Genomic DNA, 26,708 nt, shown 5'->3' on the forward strand with positions numbered 1-26,708 from the left:
ATGGATCTGAGCACCTTCCAGAACCTCAGTAAGGAACGTGACTAACATTTGGTTATGTTGTTTGTTCTCTCATCCTTTCCCAAAAGGAGAGATGTGTGCAGTAGAATATGTTGTTTGGGTAGGGTTTTTCTGGCGTGTTTTTTGTTTTGGTCTCACTCAAGCCCATCTTTGTCTTCAAGAGGACAGAGTGAGATATGCTTTGTTTTCTTGTGTGTCTGTTTTATCAAAACAAGTAATTGATCATAAATCTTCCTGTGACTGATTTTGCAGGTCGAGACTATGTACGGGACAAAATCTGTCAAGAATTCAACAGCCTGGGAAAAGACAACTTCCGATCTCTGTATGTACCCCCCAGAACACTGAAGCATTGACTTTGAACCCAGCCTGCTAAGACACAGCACACAAACCAAGTTAAAGAAAATGATTATAAAAAGAAAAAATAATGTTAGAAGATTTAACTATAATTAAACTTTCTAAAGGGGGAGTCCTATTGATTTCAGTGGGACCACTTACACGAATAAAGTTAAACACCTGCATATTTGCAGGATCAGGGCCTTAGACTGTAAGTTGTTTGTCTGCCTTGAATTTTCAAAAGAAGTGAATTACCTAAATCCTATCGCATTTTAATGGAATGTGGGTGCCTAGCACCCTTAGGATTTGAAAATCCAGCCTTCTACTTCAAGGCAGCATCTGTCTCTCTGACCCCAGCTACACTGCTATTTTTAGCAAGCTAGGTGGCGCAAAACTAGCACGTGACTATCTGAGCTGGGAAACGCTCCAAGCTGCAGTTTAGATGTACCGTTAGACATTTAACTGCCTGATCTGCAGCGACTATCAGTACTTAGGCATGTATGTGACATCAGATGTATCCATAGAGAATTATAGAAGGAAATCTGTGTCCACAGTTACTTCGGGCTGCAAAGCTGTGGGAGCAAACTGGAAGCCTGGATACATGCATGCTGAAAATAAGGCTCTACGGCTATAGCACAGATTCTGATAACATTTTAAAGAAAAAATGTTGCTTTAAAAGAAAACCCTTATTCTTATTTCAGACCCAGAGCTACTATTCTTCATGTAAAACTTGTAACTGCAATCGGACAGATTTATGTCAACAGGGTTATAGTGAAAAATAAACACTTCCCCAAACTTGCCCTGAGATCTTTGCCTTCTGTTTGTTCTCAGAGCAATCATCATGAACAGCAAGAAATTCTCCAATGCCACCTTTGAAGAGATCAGTCACGTTGTGAAAGACGTGGTCTCCCTGGCAGAAACGTGTTGTGTCAAAGGGGCTGACCCCAACTGCTATGAAACTGGGGTAAGTCATGCTCTATAGAATCACAGTATCTTAAACACGATGCATTTATTAAAGAAAACAGCTTCTAACAATAGACAAAGAAACCGGCTTCCATAAAAGCTTCCACAAAAGCTTTGCTCTCCGCTTTTTCTCCCTTGTCTACCAGGCCCCATCCTGTATGATGACAAAGGAGATCCATTCCAATTTAGGCTTAAATAGTTTCTTGTAGCATTTATTTTGTACATTTTAAGACCATGCTATTACCAGCTATAAATTACCTCTTCTGGGGAGAGGGAGATTTTTTCCAAGTCTCTGGTCTCTGCTATGTTCTTCCCCGTTTTTTTTTTTTTTCTCCACTCTCTTGTTGTCAGTCAATATCTTTTATACCCTATTCCATAGCTTTGCGCAGACTCAGTTACCAAGTTACCTCATCTGTGAACTTATCCATTCTAAACCCCTGACTAAACATTTTTATGCACAAATCACAATAATTAACCCAAACTAATACATTTTTGCTTACCTTGCTAAAACTTATTTTTACTTGTCTTATTTATATCATCTGTTCTCTGCTGTTAATCCCACTGGCTCGTTCCAGTTGTTTTAATCTTACTGGTCTGTTTTTGTGGCCTTGGGTTTTTGCTTGTCAGCTTGTCTTGGGAGCACCTTAAACTTAACAATTCCCTCATGACACTCTGTTTCACTTTGCTATTTACACAGACCACGGTTTTACAAAGCAAGACACACAAACCAGGTTTCAGGGATGTATAAACTCTGAAGTTTTTCCAGCTACATTCAGGAATGCTGCATCATCAGAGACGCACACAAATTCCTTTCTATTGTCTTATAGTACTACACCTAATATTCATGTCTCTAACATTATTTAGTGTGTATGTGTATGTATATGTATATATATATATGTATATATATATATAATTGACTGACACAATTCATTATGCAGTTTCCCAAGAGCACTATCTGGAATTCTGAATGGCATACAGAGGCATCTACTGGCTGAATAATATATTGCACATAACCATATCATTACATTCTTACCAGAGAGGAACAATGTGATGGTTCCAATTTATGTACAGTTATGTATATGCAATGTTGTTTAGATTCCAATGAAAGTTTCAGGTGAAAATGGTGGAGAAGTCTGGGGGGAGGTGAATACATATGGAAGCATCTTGAAATTAATTTAAAAGGTAACGCGGACTATGGCTGAAAGGTGGTGGGGTTTGTCTGTTCAGTGCATACATGTAACTCTCATTAATATTAATGGAATTTAATAGAGCTGGGATCCAGCTGCAAAAATCAGGTCTGGATCCAGATTTCAAGCAGCTTGTCATGTGATGGTGGTTAAGAGTCACAGAAAGGGTTAAATTTTCCTGGAATAAGGGAAATGGTATTATCCCTAAAGTTACTGTGACCCCTCTTTCCTCCAACCCTATGCTTCACTTCAGAGCTTCTGCCTAGAACCTGCCGCTGGCGCCTTGCTACATATTTAAAGGAACAATACACATACCCTCATATTGCCAAAAGATTGAGGTATCCTGATCCAAGCTTTTGGGTTGGGACCATCTCTATTTTTTATTTTTGGCAAGTCACTGTCCCACCTTGTGCCTCAGTTTCCTCATCGGTACTATGAGGATAATCATTGTGACCTCCTCTGTAAAGTGCTTTGAGATCTAAAAATGAGAAGTGCTATATAAGAACTAAATGTTGTTGTTATATAGTGCCAATGGCTAAGCGGTTTTACAAATCCTATTCAGAGTATGGATGAGGAGCCCCAAAAAGGATTGGGCCACATTTCCTGAGCACAGATCGCTGTTCTGTTTTAATTGCGTCTGGAGAACTAAAAATGTTGGTATGACTGATATCTAACAGACCAACTCCTCATGGAAACAGGGTGACCCACTTCTGCCAATTTAAATACCCATGTATGGAGTCACACCTGCCTCTTTCCTCTTCAGACCAACTCCATCATGCCAGCGCCAAGCTTGAGTGTCTGGACTGGGCATGGGCCTGTGCACAGATGTGGGTGAGGAATCTTCATACTCTCACCCCAGGCACAGAAGAGCTGCAGACCCACTATGTGGAGGCTACTTCCGCTATGTGGCTAAGTAGCTCTCCATGCCAGTTACATGCTCCTAAGATGGGACAGAGAATTGGAGGACCATGAATGGCAGATCATCTGCTTCCACCTCCCCCACAGGCCTGCTCTCACTTGTCTGTGCCCTGCAGCCTCCTTGGCTCCATGCACTACAGCCCCTCAAATCCTACCTTTCCCTTCTACAGCAGAAATGCGTCAGATCCACTGCCGGAAGACCCTGTGCAACCATAGAGGCAGAATTTTGACACTAAGCAACACAACCACATCCACTTTGAGCTACAGCCTGCAGTCTTCTCACTTAAAACAAGTCAATGGGAGTTTTGCCTTCATTAGGGCTCCAGAATCCACCCCTTTCTACAGTGATTACCATTAAAAATGGAATGTTTTCCCACAGTTACCACACCCTGGTGTCTGAAATGCTGCAGGTATCTTCTAAGATAGCAGCGTGGTCAGAGAAGGTAAACACTGACTCCGTAACGCAGCCACTGTAGTTCTCCTTCTCCTCTTTTCTTGCTTTGCATTGGAGCCCCCACTATTTTGGGGGCTTGCTTTATGCATTAAGCAATTGCGTTTTTTACTGCTGATAGTGTAAGACGTTTGGGTCAGATACCTTTCAGTGCATGTTTTGTGTTATCTCCTTCTTAGAAGCACCTTGGACATAAGCTGGCTTTACAAAAGTCAGAATTTGGCCAGAGCTACAGTGCTTAACAAGTGATTAAGCAAGATGGTTAACAAAATTCTCACACAACCCATTCATCTCCTTCCCCCCCCCCCCCACCCCCTGAAAGTTATTATCTTGTCCCACTTCTCACCAGAGAACGAATAGCAGAAGGGGAAATCTCATGTTACTAAGACTGTATTACACTGACAAAGTATACTGTGGTACATTCATGGGTATGCAATGAATTACTAAATAATGTGGCCCCCAATAAACTCCATAAGTGACTGGGAGGGGTTGCAGCCAGCCCAGAGGAATAAGGTAATGACACTGTGGTTCTGTACAACATACCAGTACTTATGTCCCCAAGATGAGGTATCCCCAGCCCAACCACCACAGAGCCTGCTTCTTTGAGCTGTGTGCAGAAGTGGATTTCACCTATAGAAGGAGGCGATGTTTTACTTAAAGAATGTGAAAACTGTAATTACTGCTAGACTGAGAACTTGGACATTAACGTTCTCTCATTTCCTTTCCTTCCATTCCACCTTACCCCAGTCTTCAGCTCTGTCTGCCAAGTCCTGTGAAGAAAACGTTCCTTATCCTGATCACCCAGGGATTGCGGCTTGCTGTACCCACCAAGGGTTAGAGCGAAAGCTCTGTCTGGCTGCCCTGCACCAACCGCCCAAAGAGTTCCCTACATACGTGGAGCCATCGAATGAAGAACTCTGTGAGGCCTTCAAGAAGGACCCCCAGGATTTTGCAGATAGGTAAGTGTAACCCACACACCTGCTGGGTGAGGTGTTCTGTCCCATCTAGTGGCACTGAGGAGAGAGGGAGAGATAGATGAGTTTGCTCTAGTGCCTTAACTAACAGCCAGTTGGCTTGTAGCTCATGCGGTAGAGGCTCATGTTTTAAGCTCCAGAGGCCCCAAGTCAACAGATTGTCTCCATCAGATTCTGTTTTTTCTCTCTGACAAATGGTTGGGATGCAGACAAGTGGAAGTGCTATTAAATGGGGGTTAAGCACTGGATAGAAGTTTATTTTGTGTGCTTTATTGTCTCTGGCTCCTGCATGGATGCACAAGGCTGCAAGGGTACAAAGAACCTTTCTCCCCTACCCACTATGTGTGCCAAGCACCCTGGGGATGTGCTCCACTCATCATGGGGCAGAAAGGACCATGGCTTAGCTTAATAAAATATTACATGGTGTAGCAATAACGTTCTTAAAGACAATGGGGTCGGAGTGTCTTTCTGGGTGCTGTGCGATCTGAAGAAGGGTCTCTGTGGTGCCTCTCAGCAATGCAGTTTTTAGGAGTATCTTCTGCTTGGATTGTAGTAGTTGGGGGTCAGACGGCACCATGAAAGGCTGCGTGTCTCTTGGTTCAAGAAGTTAGGACTACAGACACTCCCTGACTTACGCAAGCGTTCCGTTGCGGAACGCCTTGCGTCACTCGAATTTTGCGTAAGTCGGAAACGTATCTCCGACCATTACACACACACAAAATACCCTCCTATTTCTAGCTTACGGAACTTTTTCCGTAAGCTTGGATTTGGGTATGTCGGGTTTACATAACTCGGGGAGCATCTGTATTGTTTGTTCTGACTCATGTAGTGGAGAGATGGTGGGAAAAGTAAGGCGGGGGGGAAGCAGAGAGTCCTTTGTAGATCCTGAATCTCTGACTTATTGTTGCATTCCTGGGTTCTCCTGAGGGACTAACATGGGGACTCAGGGTCAGATTTTCAAAGGCGTTTAGGTACTTAAACCTGCAGATAGGCACCTAATACAAATGAATTGCAATGCCTAGCTGAGTCCGGTACCTATCTCCCGTTGAAATGAATGGGTGAGAGGCCCCTAAACCAGGTAGACATTTTTATAAATTCTGCTAGACACCTATTTGCATCTTTAAACCCTAAAATCTGGCCCTGAATCTCTCTGTAGAGATTGATAGTCACATTTCTTTTTAGATGCTTTAGAGAGAGATTTTCAAAGGTACAACAGTGATTTAATCACACAACTCCCACTGACTATCAAAAGTATTTGATTGTCTTTGCAAATCTCTCTGCAAATCTCTCCCTAGACACATCAATGTGCGAATGAGTTGTCTGATGTTAAGCACCCAAGTTTGCCAACTTTGGACTTACCTGCTGTTTATTGTTCGATTTATGAATACATTTACTTTTATGATTTCTTTCCTTCTCCTGGCGCTAGCTGTTTAATAATCTAAGAAAATGTAACCAAACTACAAGATAAAGTGTCCAATGTGATTGCCTGTCAAGGAAGCAACTGTCTCATGCTCCAGGGATAAAAGAGAGATCCATTAACTCTGACATTTCACCCAAGCAAAACCAGGGAGAATTTGGAGCTCATGTACTATATTTAGGGCCACCTCTGTGCAGGTGCACAGCTAGGCTGGGGAGAGGATGCATCCCTGTAACACACAGAAAACAGCAACAATATGGCAGTAAGTTGTGTGGGAGAGGCAGTCAGAACTACTGCCCGCACTCACAGGCCTACAGTGGATAGGAAGGGACATGACCATAGCTCCCCTGTTGGCATTATGCTTTATACAATCATAATGTCTCCCTCCATATGACTTAGGCGCTACAGAGTCAGAAGGCACCATGAAAGGCTGCGTGTCTCTTGGTTCAAGAAGTTAGGACTACAGACACTCCCTGACTTACGCAATTTATTAAACCATGTATTAATTTATCTGAAACTCTTTCCTCTCACTCTGCACTCCATTGATGCACAGGGCCATAACCTAGCTCTACATATTTATCTTTTATTGCTAGCCCACCTAATTCGCTCATCAGGCTTGGCAGATGCCAGTCATGACAAAAATGCAATTTATTAAACCATGTATTAATTTATCTGAAACTAATCAGGATGCTACTAAACCAGCCAACATAATATTTTTTATACCATGGCAGTTATGAAGACTCCGTAAGGTCAGGCTGACCTTACAAACTGTAATGATCATCAAAAAATCTATACGAATAAACAAACTTGCTGGAGTATTTCTGTTCTGATCTCAGTTAGTGGAGCAGCGACTCATTCACATGGGTTTAAGCCCATTTTTGTGAACTGGTTTGTGTGGGCAGACTGCTATACGTTCATGGCTACCACCATTTTAAAAAAATGGAAAATAGCATATGTTACATTTTGCAAAAACACTGGGGTGGGATTTTCAGAAGCCCAGAAGGGAGTCAGGTGCCCAACTCTTTGAAAGTTATTGACTTTCTTCAGGAATTGGGTGCCGGATTCCTTTAGATGTCTTTGAAAATCCCTCTGAGTTAACAAATTCTCCAGCCAAGTACTGTCTCTTTTCTAGGTTTACGCATGAGTATTCCAGTAACTATGGACAAGCCCCACTGCCAGTATTAGTGGGTTCTATAAAGAGTTACTTGTCCATGGTTGGGACTTGCTGCATTTCAACAAGACCTACTGTGTGCTTCTTGAAAGAGGTAAGTGTGTCCCTCCTTCACTTGCTTCCTGCCAACTTCTACAGCAGAACAAGTCTAAAACTTTTTTTAAAAAATTGTCTCTTCTATTGGGTCTTTAATCTTGATACAGTCCCTATCCCAGTGGTGTGTGTGTGTGTGTGTGTGTGTGTGTGTGTGTGTGTGTGTGTGTGTGTGTGTGTGTGTGTGTGTGTGTGTGCGCGCGCAAAATGCAGCACCATGCATCATAAGTTATATGTACTGTATAAAACGGTGATGGAGTGTTACCTTGTTACCTTAGAACATTCAGGGTGCATTTGGAAGGCTACCAAAGGATGTAGCGATTCAGTCCTGGCATCCACTGACTTTTAATCATGATTAAGCTGTGTGGCTCTCACCAGTTTTGCTCCATGAGGAAGCAAGGGAACATTTGCTCTGCATTTGATCCCCCGGGGTTTGCACTCCTTTAATATGTACTTGTTGAAATCAAACCCCAACACTCCAAATGAAACTCAGCTAAAACCATTAAGTTCCACACCAGGACCTTGCTAAATCATGAATTTTGATAGAAAATCTAAATTTGTCCAAAGTCCACTCCATATGTTTCACTGTGAACATTTCACACCACTCTCATCATCTTACCAACTGTCTATAAGATGCTGCCACACATGATGAAAACAAGCTCAGTAAGGGGTTTGATAGCAGCATAATCAAAAAATATCCCTCTTATGTAAACCTCAATCTTGTCACACTCAGAGTTGTCTTTGAAGGAACTCAAATGTGAAATTGCAGAACTACTGTCATCAGTAACCTATCGTTTAATCAGCTTCTGTACCAGATGACTGGAGGATAGCTAATGTGACGCCAATTTTTAAAAAGGGCTCCAGAGGTGATCCCGGCAATTACAGGCCTGTAAGCCTGACTTCAGTACCAGGCAAACTGGTTGAAACTATAATAAAGAACAATATTGTCAGACATATAGATGAACATAATTTGTTGAGGAAGAGTCAACATGGTTTTAGTAAAGGGAAATCATGCCTCACCAATCTACTAGAATTCTTTGAGGGGGTCAACAAGCATGTGGATCAAGGGGATCCAGTGGATACAGTGTACTTAGATTTTCAGAAAGCCTTTGACAAGATCCCTCACCAAAGGCACTTACGCAAAGTAGGGTGCCATGGGATAAGAGGGAAGGTGCTCTCATGGATTGGTAACTGGTTAAAAGATAGGAAACAAAGGGTAGGTATAAATAGTCAGTTTTCAGAATGGAGAGAGGTAAATAGTGGTGTCCCCCAGAGGTCTGTTCTGGGAACAGTCCAATTCAACATATTCATAAATGATCTGGAAAAAGGGGTAAACAATGAGGTGGCAAAATTTGCATATGATACAAAATTACTAAAGATAGTTGAGACCCAGGCAGACTGCGAAGGGCTACAAAAGGATCTCTCAAAACTGGGTGACTGGGCAACAAAATGGCAGATGAAATTTCATGTTGATAAATGCAAAGAAATTCACATTGGAAAGCATAATCCCAACTATACATATAAAATGATGGGGTCTAAATTAGCTGTTACCACTCAAGAAAGAGATCTTGGAGTCATTGTGGATAGCTCTCTGAAAACAACCACTCAATGTGCAGTGGCAGTCAAAAAAATGAACAGAATGCTGGGAATAATTAAGAAAGGGATAAATAATAGGACAGAAAATATCATGTTGCCTCTATATAAATCCATGGTATGCCCACATCTTGAATACTGTGTGCAGATGTGGTTGCCCCATCTCAAAAAAGATATATTGGAATTGGAAAAGGTTCAGAAAAGGGCAACAAAAATTATGACTTCCGTATGAGGAGAGACTAATAAGCAGGGCCGGCTCCAGGCACCAGCTTGTCAGGCAGGGGCTTGGGGCGGCCACTCCGGAGAGGGGCAGCACGTCCAGCTATTCGGCAGCAATTTGGCGGACGGTCCCTCACTCCGGCTCGAAGCGAAGGACCTTCCGCCGAATTGCCGCCGCAGATCACGATCGCGGCTTTTTTTTTTTGGCTGCTTGGGGCGGCCAAAACCCTGGAGCCGGCCCTGCTAATAAGACTGGGACTTTTCAGCTTGGAAAAGAGACGGCTAGGGGGAGATATGATTAAGGTCTATAAAATCATGACTGGTGTAGAGACAGTAGATAAGGAAGTGTTGTTTACTACTTCTCATAACACAAGAGGTAGGGGTCACCAAATGAAATTAATAGGCAGCAGCTTTAAAACAAATAAAAGGAAGTATTTCTTCACACAATGCACAGTCAACCTGTGGAACTCCTTGCCGGAGGATGTTGTGAAGGCCAAGACCATAACAGGGTTCAAAAAAGACCTAGATAAATTCATGGAGGATCTGTCCATCAATGGCTATTAGCCAGGATGGGCAGGAATGGTGTCCCTAACCTGTTTGCCAGAAGCTGGGAATGAGTTACAGGGGATGGATCACTTGATGATTACCTGTTCTGTTCATTCCCTCTGGGGCACCTGGCACTGGTGTTACCAGATGTGCCAGTTACTTTGGGGTATGCTCATTTATTAGGGTTAGTCTTCTCGGGGGGGGGGGGGGGGTTGGAGGGTTCTGTAATTCTATTAATGTACTGCTTGTGTCACTTGTGTGTTCATATGGAGCTCTACTTCTCCCTTCTGCAAGTCCCCTCCCAATGGAGCTATCCTGCAAGACCTAGGTTCCCCTGGGTTCCTCTAGCCCCAGAATCAGATGAAAACAAACACACACACACACACACACACACACACACACACACACACACACACACACACACCAAGTCTGAGCGGACTGGGTCAAGCAGCACTTTCAGTTGCCAGCCTTATATGCCACAGGTTCAGCACGTCCCTATCCCCACCTTCACATTACAATTGTTCTGGTAGTAACCCACTTGATGAGCAAACCCCTCAGGATTTTGGGGCGCTACAGGGATCTTTAGCTTAGGTAAAAGAAGTGTTGCTGCAGAGCGAATGGGGAAGCTAAAAACACAAAAGAGTAAAGTTCAGCGAGACGGGCCACACATCAAACAAGATATAGCCGAATAGTGTAGAGACTTTCCATTGCTATGGAGATTCATTGTAATACACTGCACAATCCCTTAAGGGAAACTATGAGAGCAGGCAAAATCATTTCCTTGGTGTGGAGAGGGAGCTAGGAAATTAGTGAGGCGGGAGAGACGTTTACTATGCCACTGGTACCAAAAAGGGGGGTTGCTCTGAATCAACCTCCATACACTGTCTCACTGTGCAGTTCAGGAAGATTGCATTTAGGGTCTATAGTTTTTATTTGGTTTCCTAGCATCACCATGCACCCAGATTGGAATAGGGTTTGCTGCTAATGCAGTGGAGGCAGGTGCACCAATTCCCTTTGCTGTCAGCCTGTAGGGAAATTAAGTAAACATCACAAACATGATGTTCATTTCCTACTAAGTGGCAGCTGCTAATCATCACTCCGGTCATTTCCAGCAACCTGGAAAACTATTTTATATGTTGAGAGCCAATTAGTTCCATTTAGCTGTTTGAAAAGAGGGAAGGAAGCCAAGACAACCAAACTGTCGAATTAAAGGGATCTAGTGGCAATCCTGAAGTTCACGGTTTGGCTTGCTCAGTATTAGACATTTGGAGACAAACCTTCCGCTGGTGTAAATTAGCATTGTCTTATGGACCTCAGTGGCACTGTGCCATGCCACACACCAGCTGAGGATCTAGCGTGCGATGGTTAGCAAGCCAGAAAGAGATTGTAAACAATTATGGCTGAAACAGGACTATTTCCAAAGCTGAAGTACCAAACAGAAAAGTATCTATTATTCATGAGAACAGATCATATCATCTAGCTCTGACGTGCCATGCAATGTATTTATTGTAGCCATGTGCAGGCAGATTTGCCTACGAACAAGGAGTTCTAGTCTTTAGCTAGCAGATGGAGCCATGGCACATGAAGGCATAAAATCCAAGAACAAGGGGAGCAGGTTTGAAGCGTTTACTGCAGTAGTTCCCAAACTTTAGCAAATAGTGAACAATTTCACTATTGAAAGGAGTTGCACAAATCTATGTCTTCATGGTGTTCTGATGGTGCTTCGTGATGTGTGTGCTGCAACACTGCTTCAGTCTGTCCCACTTCTGGCTGCTGGGAAGGAAGAGTCGTATCTTTACTCTCGCTCTGCCTGTTGGGTGTTGTTTCCACTCTTACCTGAGAGAGAAGAAAGGTTGAAAAATGGATTTCAGTGGGTCTGACGCTACCAGATTCTCTTGTTGAGAGTTCCCTGCTCTGGGTGAAACATGCATGTAAGTAATATTGGGCAGCACTCCTATAACTAGCACACCGCAAGCTCCAGTCCAGAGCCACAGGTGGAGGATCACTGCTGTGAGCTTCTCAGCATGGAGATCAGGATCTCCCAGGGGCGGGGAATCACAGATTGGTGAGAGGGGATCACATATTGCTAAATAGTAAAGCAGGCCTGGCTAGATGAGAGACGGTCCTGGTACGGAAGCAGAGATCCCAGTCTGTAAAAGATAGAGAATCGTAAGTTTGCAATTCTAAATAAAAATAAAGAGATTCAGAAGTTAAAAGCCACTTTTGAAAAGGAGTGAATTACTAGGAAGGGAACTGCCAAGTTAACACATTTCAGGCCTGAATTTCTGACACTCAGGACAGAGAAGAGGGCAGCAGTTTGTCAGCATTGCAACCAGTAAAAAAGGTATTCATGACAGGAAGAAGGGGCTCCAGTTGGAGTACCCCAAGTGACCGGACATCTTACATGAGCCTAAGGACTATATAAATATCTCCTTGATCCATCACAAAACTGAAGGACCACAAATGATAGCCCAGGGGTTCTCAAACTGGGGGGTCAGGACCCCTCAGCGGGTCACAAGGTTATTACATGGTGCGTCGCGAGCTGTCAGCCTCCACCCCAAACCCCGCTTTGCCTCCAGCATTTATAAGGGTGTTAAATATATAAAAAAGTATTTTTAATTTATACGGGGGGGGGGGGTCGCACTCAGAGGCTTGCTATGTGAAAGAAGTCACCAGTACAAAAGTTTGAGAATTACTGTGATAGTGGACATCTAGGAAAACTGTCATTGCAGCATTGCTTGGTACTGAACACCACTGAGAGTTAATGGGGATATTTAGACTCATTTAGGATAATAAACTGAATGACACACTGACTGATAGGAATGCTCCGGTAGACTACAAGTAAAGGAGTCAATCTGTGCCTAATGCAGTTCTTCTCCTTTCTGTTCCAGAGATTAGAAAGAAAGACTCTATCCATACTCACCACCATGTCAAACAGAATTTGTTCCCGCTATGCAGTATATGGGAAGGAAAAATCAAAGTTCAGGTACAAAGGCAATACTATATGTTCAGAAGTGAAGGTGTTTCATATTTGAATTTCCTGTTTACTGTAAATTTGTAATAAGATTCAGCAGGATTTGAAAAATAAGTGCACTATTGTATTCTGTGGAAAAGTACTGTATTTGGTAGAGGTACAAAGCAACCAGTCTAACCTATTACCATTCTTTTGTAGCATGTCAGAGCTGTGAAATCCTTGTTTAGATGGGCTCTCATTCAACCCAAGATTATTTCAACTGACATGGCTAGAGATCTCTCTTCTATATGGTTGGTGGAGTCTCACATCCAATTAGAAGGGTGATCAAGAGGCATATACTGTTTCTAGTCTGTAGAGATGAGAGAGTAGATTGGACTTTCGGCTTTGTAGTGGCATTGCGAACAGCTGGGGTGTTGTTTGTGTACTGAACACAGAGAGCAAGATATTAATGTTCTGGGCTCTTGATTAGTGCCGGAAGGTGGGGTAACATAAGAATACAAGAGTGCATCAAGGATAAAGGTGGCAAGTGCTCATATATACTCTTGGTTTCAGAGTTAAATTTGGGTATGGAGCCATGCCTCTGGATTTCCCAACTCCAGCTATTTAGGCCAACATCTTCAAATGAGATGTCTCAGGTTTGGCCCTTTAATTAATGTGCTGCTGAATACCCATATGGAATCACAAGTGCTCAGTGCCTCTGAAAATCAAGACCACTTATTTAAGTACTTACACAGGGAGGGAGGGACCTAAATTTAGGCACTCATGCTTGAAAAAGTTGGTCTTTTTCTTTCCCAACTACACTGTTTTAATGAGATTCTTTTTGTTTAAGGTATGCATCTTTCAAACCATTAGTCCATCTTTAGAGAGGGCTAAAGTAGGACATCTCTACTCACTTGTAACTCAGTCATTGCTCAGGCATCATTCCCAGTGACTGCACAGGGAGCTTGCCAGAGTAGAACAATATACTACGTAAGGAGGAATTGGCCCAATGATCCTTGTTTATACAAGCATGTTAAGCATTTCAGTCTTCCAGTTCGTTATGGTGCACTCCCCATTAGAGCACCCACTTGCAACAGGGCATAATGTTGCAGGTATCCCCAGTTACAGCCCCTTCTGCTGGCCATCCCCATCTGCGTGGGTCTTCCACAGCCTGGCCCTCCAGGCAAGTCACCTAAGAGTTCAAAGTTCAATCCCCTTTCAGGGCACTCAAAGTCCCAACTCGCCGTTCTTACTGGACTTCTCTTCAGTTCCCTGCTCCTTATAGCCTCCCCCATACAGAAGCCTGCCCTGCGGGTCTCTTCTATTCTTTAGTCTCCTTGCAGAAGACCCAGGCCCAGGATGGTCTCCCAGGCCCCTTGTTCCAAGGGTCCACCACAGTAGTTAGCTCAGTTTTTCAGCCATAGACAACACCAAATTGGTAGGCCTTCCCACACAGACAAATACTACTGCCACTACAATCTCTTCCACACCGAGCTCCCTCAGCCTGTGTAAGGCCCAGCAGGTCTATACACAGGCCCGCAGGGTTGCCAGGCAGTGAACACCACCTCCACACTGACACCTGTTACCAGCTTGTGCACCCCAACCCATGACCCACTGCAGACACCGACCCCAGGAAGTCTCACCTCTAGGGGTTTGACAGATAACAGCCTCATGGCACCTGATTGTCTCCCCAGAGGCATGACGGAGACACGCAGGGCCTGGCTGGAGCTCTCGTCGCCGGGCAGGAAGAAGCGTGGTCTGGCCGGGGGGCCCTGCTGGGCAAAGGGGGAGCCCATGCCCCCAGCTGCTCCCTTCTGGGCGTTGTGCCGCAGAAGGGGGCAGCTGGTGGCATGGGCTCCCCCTTCGCCCAGCAGGGCCCCCCGGCCAGACCACGCTTCTTCAACCCAAAGGCCATTCCAGGAAGTGTCTAGGCAATAATGCAGAGCGCTAGCTGGCTGCCATGATCACCCTACCTTCTCTGTTCCTGAACTCCCAGTATTGATTTTGAATCTTGACCCCTGTTCAAACCCTGGAATACCCACATGGCCCTGATACCTGGTATTGGCCTCAGCCTGATCCCCAACCTGTCTCCAGCTCTGTCCCTTGGCCTGACTCGCTGCCTGACTATTGACGCTGGTACTTACTCTGAAGCCCAGCGGTTGTGCCTGCCTACTGAGTTCCTGACACTAGTCTCGCCTACCTTCACCCGGGAGCCTGACAGCCTGCTTTTAAGGCCCAAGTGCCTGATGGATCACCACCTAACTCAGCCCAGGAGGCAATCAGTCATTCACCCCACTGGTGTGGGTTGTGTTTCTAATTGAGGTTTTTCCCTTTCTCTAGCAGGTGATGGTAGGGTGACCAGAAAGCCAGTGTGAAAAATTGGGCCGGGGGTGGGGAGTAATAGGAGTCTATATAAGACAAAGCCCTGAATATCAAAAATATCCCTATAAAAATGGGACATCTGGTCACCCTAGGTGGTCACCTAGGTGGGGAAACACCATCACATTGCTCTTCTATTTTTAGTCCATGTTTTAAAAAGCCATAAGGTATATGCGTGTCATCTTAGTAGGTTGAGAACTAAAGTATTTGCAATAAAAGAGTTTGTTGCCCTTCTCTGCTCCTGGTTCAACATTCAATACAGAATATACAGTATTTGTTTTTTCAGACCTTCTGCAGCCATAGGATGAAACAAGCAAATCTCTTTTTAGTGACTCATGTTCTAAATTCATGGCACTTATCCTACAAATATCAATAGACAGGACTTAAGAATGGTAGGCAGACTTTGGAATGGCTAAAATACCTAACTCCGTTTTGCATTTTGTGACTGTCTAGCGTCTTAACGATGTTTGCTCAGAAGATACCCTCTGCCTCGTTTGAGGACATTTCCCCGCTAGCGGAAGCCTCTGCTGAGGTGTTTTCCAAGTGCTGTAGTTCCATGGCTGAAGACTGCATGCAGAAGGAGGTAGGAATCCCAGAATTCTAGACAGAACAGACCTCTTAGGTCACCTAGCACAGTGGCTCTTCACTTTGTTGACCCCACAAGCCAAAAAATGGCCCCAAATGTCATGCCACAAAAGCTTGTGGGATTTGGATCAAAGGGAGAAACAATGGGAGGCATTGGAATGCTTTGAGCAATAGGTTGGGCATACTGTCAGGTCCTGAAGACTTGGGCATAGGAATGGTGGGGATGCTCAGTGGGGCTGGCCGGGGCCTGATGCTGGGTGGGGGTTTGGGAGCCTAGGGGATGGTGGGCTGCTGCTGAGGCTGTTTCCCTTCTCTTCTCCCACCTCTGCCTGCTAAGTACTCACTTCAGTGAGTGCTGCTTTGTGAGGCTGGCTCTGAAGCCTCTAGAAACACCAGGTCCCCTACCCCAGAATTAGGTTCTCTAGGCAAGTGGGAGGAGGGGAAGGTAGAGAGCTGTGTGGTGACTGGGTTGGGAGGTGGAAGAGGGATAAGGTGGCAGGAGCAGCAGAAGAGGGAAGAGAGAGAGCAAGATATGCTCCCTGGATCCTATAAACTTCAGGATTTGGCTTTTTTTCCCCTCAGTCCGTGAAATAAGGGTCATACGCTGTAGACTGAGAAACATTGACTTAGTCCAGCCTCCTTGCTGGTGCAGGATTATACCACATTGTACGCTTGGTCGTGCTTTGGTGCAGTTTTGTTTAAAATGTCTCAAGTAGTTGAACTTCCACGACCACTTCCCTTAGAAAATTCTTAGGAGAAGGCCAGAGTTTGAAAGTATTTGGCTGCCCAATGGGAGTTAGGAACCTAAACACGTTTAACAATCTGGCCTGAAGTGCATAAGCTTCATAAGTGCTATCATTTCATTCTTCAAAGGGGCTTGTTTTGTTTCTGCTGCTTTTTCCCTCTGGGTTTCTTTTCTCTTAGGGCATGTCTACACTTACCGGTAGATTAGCACTGCAGCGAGTATCGATTTAGTGGGTCTGGTGAAGACACGCTAAATCGATGGGAGAGCACTCTCCCATCGATAGGTGTACTCCACCTCCCCGAGAAGCATAAGGGAAGTCAACAGGAAACGCTCTCCTGTCGACACAGCGCAGTGTAGCCACTGCGGAAAGTGGATCTAACTACATTGACTTCAGTTACATTAGTCACGTAACTGAAGTTACGTAAGTTAGATTGATTTACCGCGGTAGTGTAGACCAGCCCTAGTTTCAGATGACTGTATTAATTATAAAGACCTCTTTGAAATGGGATCTCTAGAGAGTAGCATGAGTGATTCCATTCGATTTCCCATTTCATGTATTTATTTCTGTATTTGTAATTGAGTTTTCAAATCACCAGCTAATTTATTAGTATAATAATCACTTGTGCTGCTAATTGTTTTCCCTATTTCTTTATTTTCTCTTCCTCATGGAAGAAGAAGTTAGCGGATGGATTTGATAGGTGTCCATCACACTGCTGTGGAGTATGAGTAAATACATCCATTGAAAATTCTTTTATTCGGTTTCTATATTAACTCACCTATTAGTTTCCCTCCTACGCAGTAATGTATCTGTGGGGGAAATGTCTTCCTAACCTCAGTCTTTAGGCTTTATGTCCTAAAGTTTGGGGATTAATATCAGTTCTACTGTTTTATCCTAAATAGTCAAATTATGGATGCTATTCTTATTCAGATTAACAACAAGGAGTCCGATGGCACCTTAAAGACTAACCGATTTATTTGGGCATAAGCTTTCATGGGTAAAAAACCTCACTTCTTCAGATGCATGGAGTGAAAGTTACAGATGCAAGCATTATATAATGAGACATGAAGAGAAGGGAGTACCTCACATTTTCAACAGTGACTAGTGATCTGGGGTATCACAATTTTGGGGTGCCCAACTTGACTCTTACGGGGGTCTCGATTTCAGAGAGTGAGTGCTCAATGCTTTCTAAAAAAAATCACCTTGATGGTATCCCATGTTGGGCACCTAAACATGGAGGCACCAGAACTCACAAGTTACTTTTGAGTATCTTGACTTCAATATCTAATCCTCTTCTAAAATCTACTCGGCTTTTACAATGATGCCTTGTGACAGTAACATCCATGTGTGCAAACAAAGTTGGCTCTGACTGATTACTGTTAAGATGATATGGACTCTAAGCATTTGAAAACTGACACATAACCCTGAGCATTGCACCCAACCTTGCATTCGAAGTCCAATACCAAAGTTCACTAGCTGGACTTTGTGATGTTTGTGGCAGATAGAAAAAGTTAAGCCAGTTTTCAGAGGCTACAAAAGCCAGAGTCATGCCTTTTCAGTATCTCAACCATCAGGAATTGGTTCTGATATTGTAATCCTTCTACCATGTGGTTTTATTGTTTGACACATTGTCATTTTGAGACTGTTTGGGATCTGGAGTTGTTTGACAGCACAGAGGTAAATTTATCTCCAGCTTGTGCAATTCACTTAAGGTCTTATGAACTCACTTGTTTTTCTCACTCTGAACTCCAGGAACTGGATCCAAAGCCCAGGCAGTAACTGGAAATGCTGTTGTTCCAAACACAACAGACTTCTTATTAATAATAGATAAGGCACTGGAGGAATGACCACAGGGCTGGGAGTCAGGAGGTCCTGAGTAGTAATCATAGCTCTGCCACTGACTCACTGTTTGGCCTTGAGCAAATCATTTCACCTTCCTGTTTGTTTCCCCATCTGTAAATGGGGATGATAATATTTACTCACATGCCTCCTAAGGGCATAGTGGGAATTCAGTAGTCGGTGTCTGCACACTGCTTAGAACAGGTAAACCATTGTAAAAATGTCAGATATCCCTATACTTCAGCCCTTAAACTCATTGCTGTCTTCTTTATAGTTATCAGAACTCACCACAAAAATCTGCACTAAAGTATCATCCAAGGACGAAAAATTTTCTGATTGTTGCAAAGGAAAAAATCTCCTGGAAAACTACTTGTGCATATATTCACTGCAACCTGCTAAATCTCTTCAACTGCCGGAAATCCAAAGACCCACAGACGAACAGCTGTGCACGAACGATGGGAGCCATCCGATGGATCAGTACGTAGGCTCATTGCCTTCCTTCCCCTAGCCCAGACAGAACGGTGGTTATCCCTGTCAAAGCAGAGTCTTAGTTTCATTCTAACACTTCGCAAGAGCACTGGGTTAATTGCCTTTGGTTTATGATTATTCATATCATTTGTATGTCAGCAGCATCAAGAGGTCCTCATTGCGACAGGGCCCCATCATGCTTCGTGCTGCATAACCCTAATAAGAGACAGTCCCTGCCCCAAAGACCTAACAATCTAAATAGACAAGACAGATAGAGTGAGGGGGGAGAAGGAAGTATTATGATGTGAACAGAGGCACAGAGAGATTAAGCGACTAACCCAAGGACACACAGGGAGTCAGTGCCAGAGCCAGGAATATAACCCAGATCTCCTGAGTCCCAGTCCTGTGCGTTAACCGCAAGACCATCCTGCCTCTCTTCAGGAATATCACCCAGCAGCTCCCAACAGGATCAGGGTCCCATTGAGCTTGTTGCTGTACTGACACACAAAGACGTAGATCTTCAAAGGTATTTAGGCACCTGGGTATCTTTGGGGATTTGGACCAGAGTCCCTTCCCCCAAAGAGCTTACAATAATAATAAGAAAAATAACGACAATGGGAAGTATCAGGAAATGTTAATAATGTAATACACACTGGAGAAATTGGTATTTTTGTAGTTGCAAGATCGCATCATCTAAAGTTTGTCAGTAATGCTGGAATGAGGGATCTGTTTTCATCCTATGATGAACACACAAACTAGAGGGTACCATGTTTTTCTTCTCCTATTGCAGATTCACATTTGAGATAGCGCGAAGGCAAACCAACATCCCAGAGGTGTTCCTAAGTAAGGTGTATGATGCTACCCATAATCTTGTCAATGGATGCTGTACCGCTGTGGATTCCATTGCTTGTGTCTCTAGCAAGGTAACAAGTGTCATATTTTTCTCTCACATTCAGATGCCCTCTGCCTTGCTCTTAAATTTCTCCTTCCCCTAAAATTTTTCCCAAACTTACACAGAGCTTGTATGCGCCAGCCACAGCTAGCGGATCAGTACAATGCATTGTGACAGACAAGGGGATTATTTGATTATAGAAATATTCCTTTCTTTCTGCACTGCAGAGGCCAAAGCTGAGAGGGGAGCTATTAAAATTCCTAACAAAGGCCGATGAGCTATGTGGAGAATATAATGACCTCACGTTCCTTGAATTCAAACAGAGGTAAGAATTAAATTCTACACATTCCTGATCCTCTACTACTCTTCTACTTCCACCATTTGCTCCTAAAGCTTCTCCTCCATTCTTGACCAATAGGGCATTGCCTACAATATGTCCTGAATATTCCTACGCCTTTTTAAACAACTTCATTTCAGCTGTGTCTTTGCCCCTTCTAAGTTCACTTTCTACAGATGTTCTAGTGACCAAGTTCACAGGCATGAGTGTTTTGGGAAACATAGAAATGTGACATGCATCTGACGAAGTGGGTATTCACCCACGAAAGCTTATGCTCCAATACATATGTTAGTCTTAAAGGTGCCACTGGACTCTGTTGCTTTTTACAGATCCAGACTAACACGGCTACCCCTCTGATAGAAATGTGAAGTGAATAATGGAGGATATTCACAGAAAGCAGATATATTTGGACCAGAAACCTCTCTGAGAATTATGCTCCTCAAATCACAGCATAGAAAAAGCCCATGTGACCTGTGTTCAGTCAAAAGTGCTCGGAATTAAGGGATGTGTAAATTATCTGTGGCTCAGAGGTGATTTCTCTTGAAAGGGGACAAGGCAATGACTTCTTCTGCCCGCTTTAGTTTTAAGGCAGGGCTACTAGTAGCTGAGGTTGCTGGTGGGTGCAGTGAATCAGGCCCACTGAGTGCTGTTCTGTGCTCCTTAGAATCAGTGAGCGTTTTACCATTGATGTATTTGTACATGAATTCAACAGATCAGTGTCATTTTTAGTGCTTATTCTGTCACTAAAGTGTCCTTTAAAATCTGACCTGTTGCCCCTACATTGCAGACTAAAAGAAAGCTTCAGCAAGACCATGCCTGATGCAACCCCAGCCTCCCTTACAGAGCTGGTGGAGCGGAGAGCCAATTTCGCCTCCACGTGCTGTATTATGAATGCACCTCCAGTGTACTGTGGCTTGAAGGTAAAGTGCCCTCTCTTTCTCTGCTCTCTTCAGCGATGTTCAGTGGATGTTTATTTGGTTGTCATCTGTCATGTGACTCCTCCTGTAGCTGCTGCGACTCTGCGTTTGGGGTCAAATCCTGCAAATCATCACACAGCCCAAATAGCCAGCTCTTGCATTCGCTAGGGATCCCTGATGAGGCCATGGAGGAGAGAATCTCCCCTGCCCCTCAGGTCATGGAGTCCCTGAGCTTCCATAGCTTCCTTGCTGATTCCATCTCTGCTCTGGAAGGGCAGTGGCCATTGGATGCAGGTACCAGTGGGTTCTCTGGCCCTGCATCCTCTCCTTCCCAGACCTACCCAATCTCTTCCTGAGAGTTCCTGCAGAACTAGCACCCCTGGATGGCACCTCCAAAGTCCTTCCCAGGGTACTACCTCCACCCTTAGGACAAAAGCCACACTCCTCCTGGAGCACCAAGCAGGGTGTACCCAGGAGGAGAAGCTCCCTTATCCTTTGACTGGGTGCACCATGCACTGCCCCTATGCTGCCCACACTCCCGCTCACCCCATGCCCACTGGAGAGTAGTACTACAGCATTAGCATGGGCATGATGGGGGCTAAGCTTAGCCTCCATACAGGGACCCAAGAGAAAGAACACTCCTGGTGTCCTCCCCCTGCATTGTGGATTTGTTTAGCTGGGCACAGTCTAGCCTGCTTTTCAGGATACCCACTGAATGTCTGATTTCAGGACAAGAGCACGGTTTGGGCGGGTTTGGGGGGAGGAACTGCTTCAGCAATATCTGATAATAACAAGGGGTGATGTTATCCTCTAGGTGGCACTTATGGCTGGTGTCCAGACAGCACCCAGCAGTGATCACCTGGTGATTAAGACCTCTTGACTCAACGGCTACACTTAATGCTTCTTACTTTCCTGGCAAATAGCCGGTAGCGCTACAAATAAGCCATCTTTATCAATGACCTGGAAGAAAACATAAAATCATCACTGATAAAGTTTGCACATGACCAAAAAATTTGGGGGAGTGGTAAATAATGAAGAGGACAGGTCACTGATTCCGAACTATCTGCATCACTTGATAAACTGGTCACAAGCAAACAATATGCATTTTAATATGGCTAAATGTAAATGTGTACGTCTGGGAACAAAGAATGTAGGTCATGCTTACAGGATGGTTGACTCTATCCTGGGAAGCAGTGACTCTGGAAAAGATTTGAGGGTCACAGTGGACAATCTGCTGAACATGAGCTCCCAGTGTGATGCTGTGGCCAAAAGAGCTAATGTCATACTGAGATGTGTAAACAGGGGAATCTCAAGGTAGGAGTGGAGAGGTTATTTGACCTGTGTGTGGCACCGGTGTGACCTCTGCTGGAATACTGAGTTCAGTTCTGGTGCCCACAATTCAAAAAGATGTTAATAAATTGAAGAGGGTTCAAAGAAAAGTCACAAGAATGCATCCGACGAAATGGGCATTCACCCATGAAAGCTTATGCTCCAATACATCTGTTAGTCTTAAAGGTGCCACAGGACTCTCTGTTGCTTTTTACAGATCCAGACTAACACGGCTACCCCTCTGAAGAATGATTAAGTGATTAGAAAACCTGCCTTATAGTGATAGACTCAAGGAACTCAGTCTATTTAACTTAACAAAGAGAAAGTTAAGGGGTGACTTGATCATAGTCTATAAGTACCTCCCTGGGGAACAAATAGTTAATGGACTCTTCAATCTAGCAGAGAAAGGTATAACATGAACCAATGGCTGGAAGCTGACACTAACAAATTCAGACTGGTAATAAGGTATAAATTTTTAGTGGTGAGAGTAATTAACCATTGTAATAATCTACCTAGGGTCATGGAGGATTCTCCATCACTGACCATTTTAAGATCAAAGCAGAATGTTTTTCCAAAAGATCTGCTCTAGGAATTTATTTTGGGGGAATTCTCTGGCCTTCGTTATTCAGTAGGTCAGACTAGATGATACCAATGGTCCCTTCTGGCCTTAGAATCTATGAATATATGTGACTGCATTATGTTTCTCCTGGTTTTGGAAGGAATTGAGTTTGCCAGTTCTTGGCTCGAAGCTTGACAATTTTACTGTCACAAATATAGGGGCAAAGCTCGAGCCCAACATTCTGGTTTTGTTGCCTTTTAATGAGAGATTGCCTGAGTAAAAACACCTGGATTTGGCCCATATCAATTCAAACCTAAGCAGACAGAAATTATTTAAGATCTTGTTCATCACACATACTCTGTAAGGCCCCGATTCTGAAACTGGCTCCATGCAGGGAGATCCCTGAGCCCACATGGCACCTCACTGAAGTCCCTGGGGCTCCACACAGATGAAGGGGGTATGTTCACCCATAAAAGTTGCAGGATCAAGGCCAGAGGTTGGGAGCAGTGAGTGGTCAGAGTCTTGCCTTTGCATGGTTAGGAGACAGCTCAGAGAATGTCTTCCATCTGCCCAAATACACCCCCAGCAAAGCTTGGTTAATCTCTTGACCTCTTGCATCCAGAAGCACCAAAGCAGCCAGCTAATTTGGGAACCCTATTTATTTATTTATTGCCAACGGACAGAATTCTAGCTGGTGATAATCTGTCCACCTTCATCACCGCTTTAAGTGACCGCACAATAGGCAAACATTATATATTCCTTCAGTTTAGCCCATTGTTCCTGTTGAGTTCATTGTGAGGTCTTGGAGGATAAACTACGACAGCCCAGTCAGTTGAGCGGTTTATAGAGTCCTTTTGGTTGATCATTTTTCCATGTGTGTATCCTCATGTCCCTCTCCTGGAGTTCTCCTTCCTGTGATCACTTTCACATGTCTTTGATTTAGTAGGAAGTTGCCAACCAATTTCCCTTCTATTCCCTAATTCATACTGCTAAAAAATTACTTTTTCTGCCTCTTTTTGTTTTATGGCTTTTTTTTTTTTTTTTTGTCTTCTTGGCAACCATTTAAAATTGTCTGGGTATTGATGAGTATCCAGTCCGACAGGAGGACTTCCACAGTCCTTTCCCGTAGGAGCTGAAATCCAGGACTGGATTGCCACTTCTTCCCCATACACATGAAACACAGGCCTAAGTTACTCTCCATTGGTTGGGGGTGTGTGTGTTTTTTTTAATAGGATGCCTTTCCCTGGTACGTCTGACTTGTAAAATCATATAGACCCAAACGCTGTAGCTAGCTAAAAGGGCAATTTTTAGGAGCTTTAAAATATACAATTGTTATGAGCAAGAGAATGGGCTTTATTTTAGGGTCTAGTGTGTGGTTGGGTCTGTTTCTGTTATATAGTAGTGTTCCTAAATCTCCCTGCATTCTCAGAGAGTACTTTGGTTTTCCTGACAGCTTTTTCCCTTATTACTTTTTTGGCCAAACTATGGCCTCGTAAGTAACGACTACGTATCTGCCCTGAGCACAGGGCACCCAATAACTGTGCCGTCCTGTGAGCACACCAGGCAGTGAAAAGTGATGGAGAGTCACGATTCATTTCCTGGTTCCCTCCTTTGGCTCAGGTGGAAAGGGGCCAGGGTGGACAGGGAAGTAATCTGTGAGTGATGAATGCCAATAGCAAATTATTTCCCTTCTGCATCTGCTGAGCTGCTCAGGTTGGGCAGATTCAAGGCTCTCCCTACTCACCTGCTTAGGAAGGGAGGTAGCAAAGCTGTTCTCCTCACTGTACTGTGAGCCAGACAGCCTGTGCAGTTGTGTAAGGGGATGCCTTACCACCTAATCCAATCACTGGTGAGGTCTCCATGCCCCCTTGTGTTTGAACCAGTGTTCTGCGAAGCGTCATTAGCTGAGTTAGATTGTAAACACTTGGGTGCTTGGATCTCCTCTCTTCTGTGTTTGTGTAGCTCTGTTGCACTTTTCTGATGCTCTATAGCAATAGAAGCGTGCTCAGAATAAACGATTCTCCTCATTGTCAGTCAGTCTGTTTTGTGTAGGATTTCCTGTTAAGAATACACAGTATTAAAATCACTTTGAATAAATATAAGCATTTCTTCTAATAGCTATAACCATCCATCCTCTTTGTTACATGCTCTGTAGGTGGATAATTGCCTCGGATGCATTTATGCTTCCCCAGTGAGCATGGGATGCAAACTAACACTGTGGTTCATTTTCTGCTAGTAGAGCCTCACAGTGAGGGACAGAGACAGGTACTATGTTTCTCTTTCCAAAACAGTCTGTCAAAAATCACAAGTGGAGCTGATCAGTATTTGCTCCTTTCGCACATCTATTGCTGTCACACCAGGATGCTGAGGCTCAGGGTTATTAAAGGCTTGCAAATTTTAGTTTGTATGTAACATCTTATTTATTATGTGTATTGCTGTAATATTGCCTAGAAACTCCAAGCGAGATCAGGGTCTCGTTGTACTGGAAGCACACACATAGTAAGAGACAATGCAAATCTAAATAGAGAGACAAGGTGGGGGAGGTCCTATCTTTTATTGGACCAACTTCTGTTGGGGAAAGAGACAAGCTTTCGAGCTTACATAGAGCTTTTCTTCAGGAGACCTGATATTACCTCACTCACCTTGTCTCTCTAATATCCTGGGACCAACACAACTACACTGCATCCTATAATCTAACTAGACAAGAGCTGGCCGGGGGGGGGGAGAAAGGTATTATTATTTCCAATTTACAGATGGGGAACTGCAAAACAGAAAGATGAAACTAACTTACCCAAGGGCACACAAGAAGTTGACCCTGGATTTCCTGAGCGCCAAGCCAGTTCCTTAACCACAAGGCCTACCTTCTTCCAGTACTAGAATAGAAGGTCACTAGTCAGGCAGATCATCCATTTTGTTCATAGAGCATGATATTGCCCAATCAAGAGGGCCAGTACCTCACATAGGCACCGCTTACTTCCCTCAAAATAGAGCTTAAATGGGAGTTAAGTGACACATAGGCCTGGCGCTGGGCTCTACAGAGGAGTGAATTTCATCCAGAGTCTACTATCAAATTCCATCACAACCAAGACTCTCCTTCCAACAGTCCTTTATTGCTTTTTTAATAGGCTACAGAATAATAATGGAATCTTTTGCCTCATTTTCAGATTAACGCTGAAGTTGGACACACATGTGACCATGATTCCTGCATGTTGATCTAGCTGTGGAAATGCAAACTAAAAAACCTCCCTAGGTAGGTGTCAAATCCGACATGGGCTTTGTATGCAGGCAGTTTATAGTGCGTGATTTAATTGGTAAATGCTCTGTGGGACAAGGACAGGACTACTGAAGACTGAAACTGCGTGCTGCTATTTGTCAGGTCTTTACACAGACTGGGAGAATTAGAGAGCACAGTAAATGAATTGCTTGCCTTAGAATGGTGTTTAGTGCAATTAGTGTGATTTTTTTTTTTAAATCCGCTTTTAGGCTTAGTCGTTACAGTTTGAGATTTAAAAATGTATGAACACTGAGTACACATTATGTGGTTTAGTATGTATCACTAAGGAATAAGCCCTGTCCCATCCCCCACCAACACTGAAGGCCCCTGGCAGCTAAACTCGAGCACTTGGGTTGAGCAAGGGGAGTGTGATTTGGAGTGGGAGCTTAATCCTGCCTCTCCTTCAGTGCTGGTGAACCGCACTGGTGAACCGCAATACATTCACCCAGGGCACCTGGGAGTCGGGGAAGGACAGTCACAACAGAGCACTGCAAAAGCTAACTAGAGTTATAACTTGTGTGCTGCACATAACTCAAATCCTGTCCATACA

The 26,708-nt window shown here is 44.0% G+C and overlaps 1 protein-coding gene across 1 annotated transcript; it reads left to right on the forward strand.

Moving 5' to 3' along the window:
* GC (GC vitamin D binding protein) lies at nucleotides 1-26,102 on the forward strand. The gene is made up of 12 exons (XM_065405120.1): nucleotides 1-28; nucleotides 271-340; nucleotides 1,183-1,315; nucleotides 4,618-4,829; nucleotides 7,394-7,526; nucleotides 12,775-12,869; nucleotides 15,669-15,798; nucleotides 18,657-18,859; nucleotides 19,641-19,773; nucleotides 19,970-20,067; nucleotides 20,867-20,999; nucleotides 26,049-26,102. The coding sequence occupies exons 1-12, from the start codon at nucleotides 1-3 to the stop codon at nucleotides 26,100-26,102; spliced, it is 1,422 nt and encodes a 473-aa protein (XP_065261192.1).
* The last annotated feature ends 606 nt before the right edge of the window (nucleotides 26,103-26,708 follow it).

Source organism: Emys orbicularis, chromosome 5, assembly GCF_028017835.1.
Source record: "Emys orbicularis isolate rEmyOrb1 chromosome 5, rEmyOrb1.hap1, whole genome shotgun sequence".
Classification (NCBI taxonomy): Eukaryota; Metazoa; Chordata; order Testudines; family Emydidae; genus Emys; species Emys orbicularis.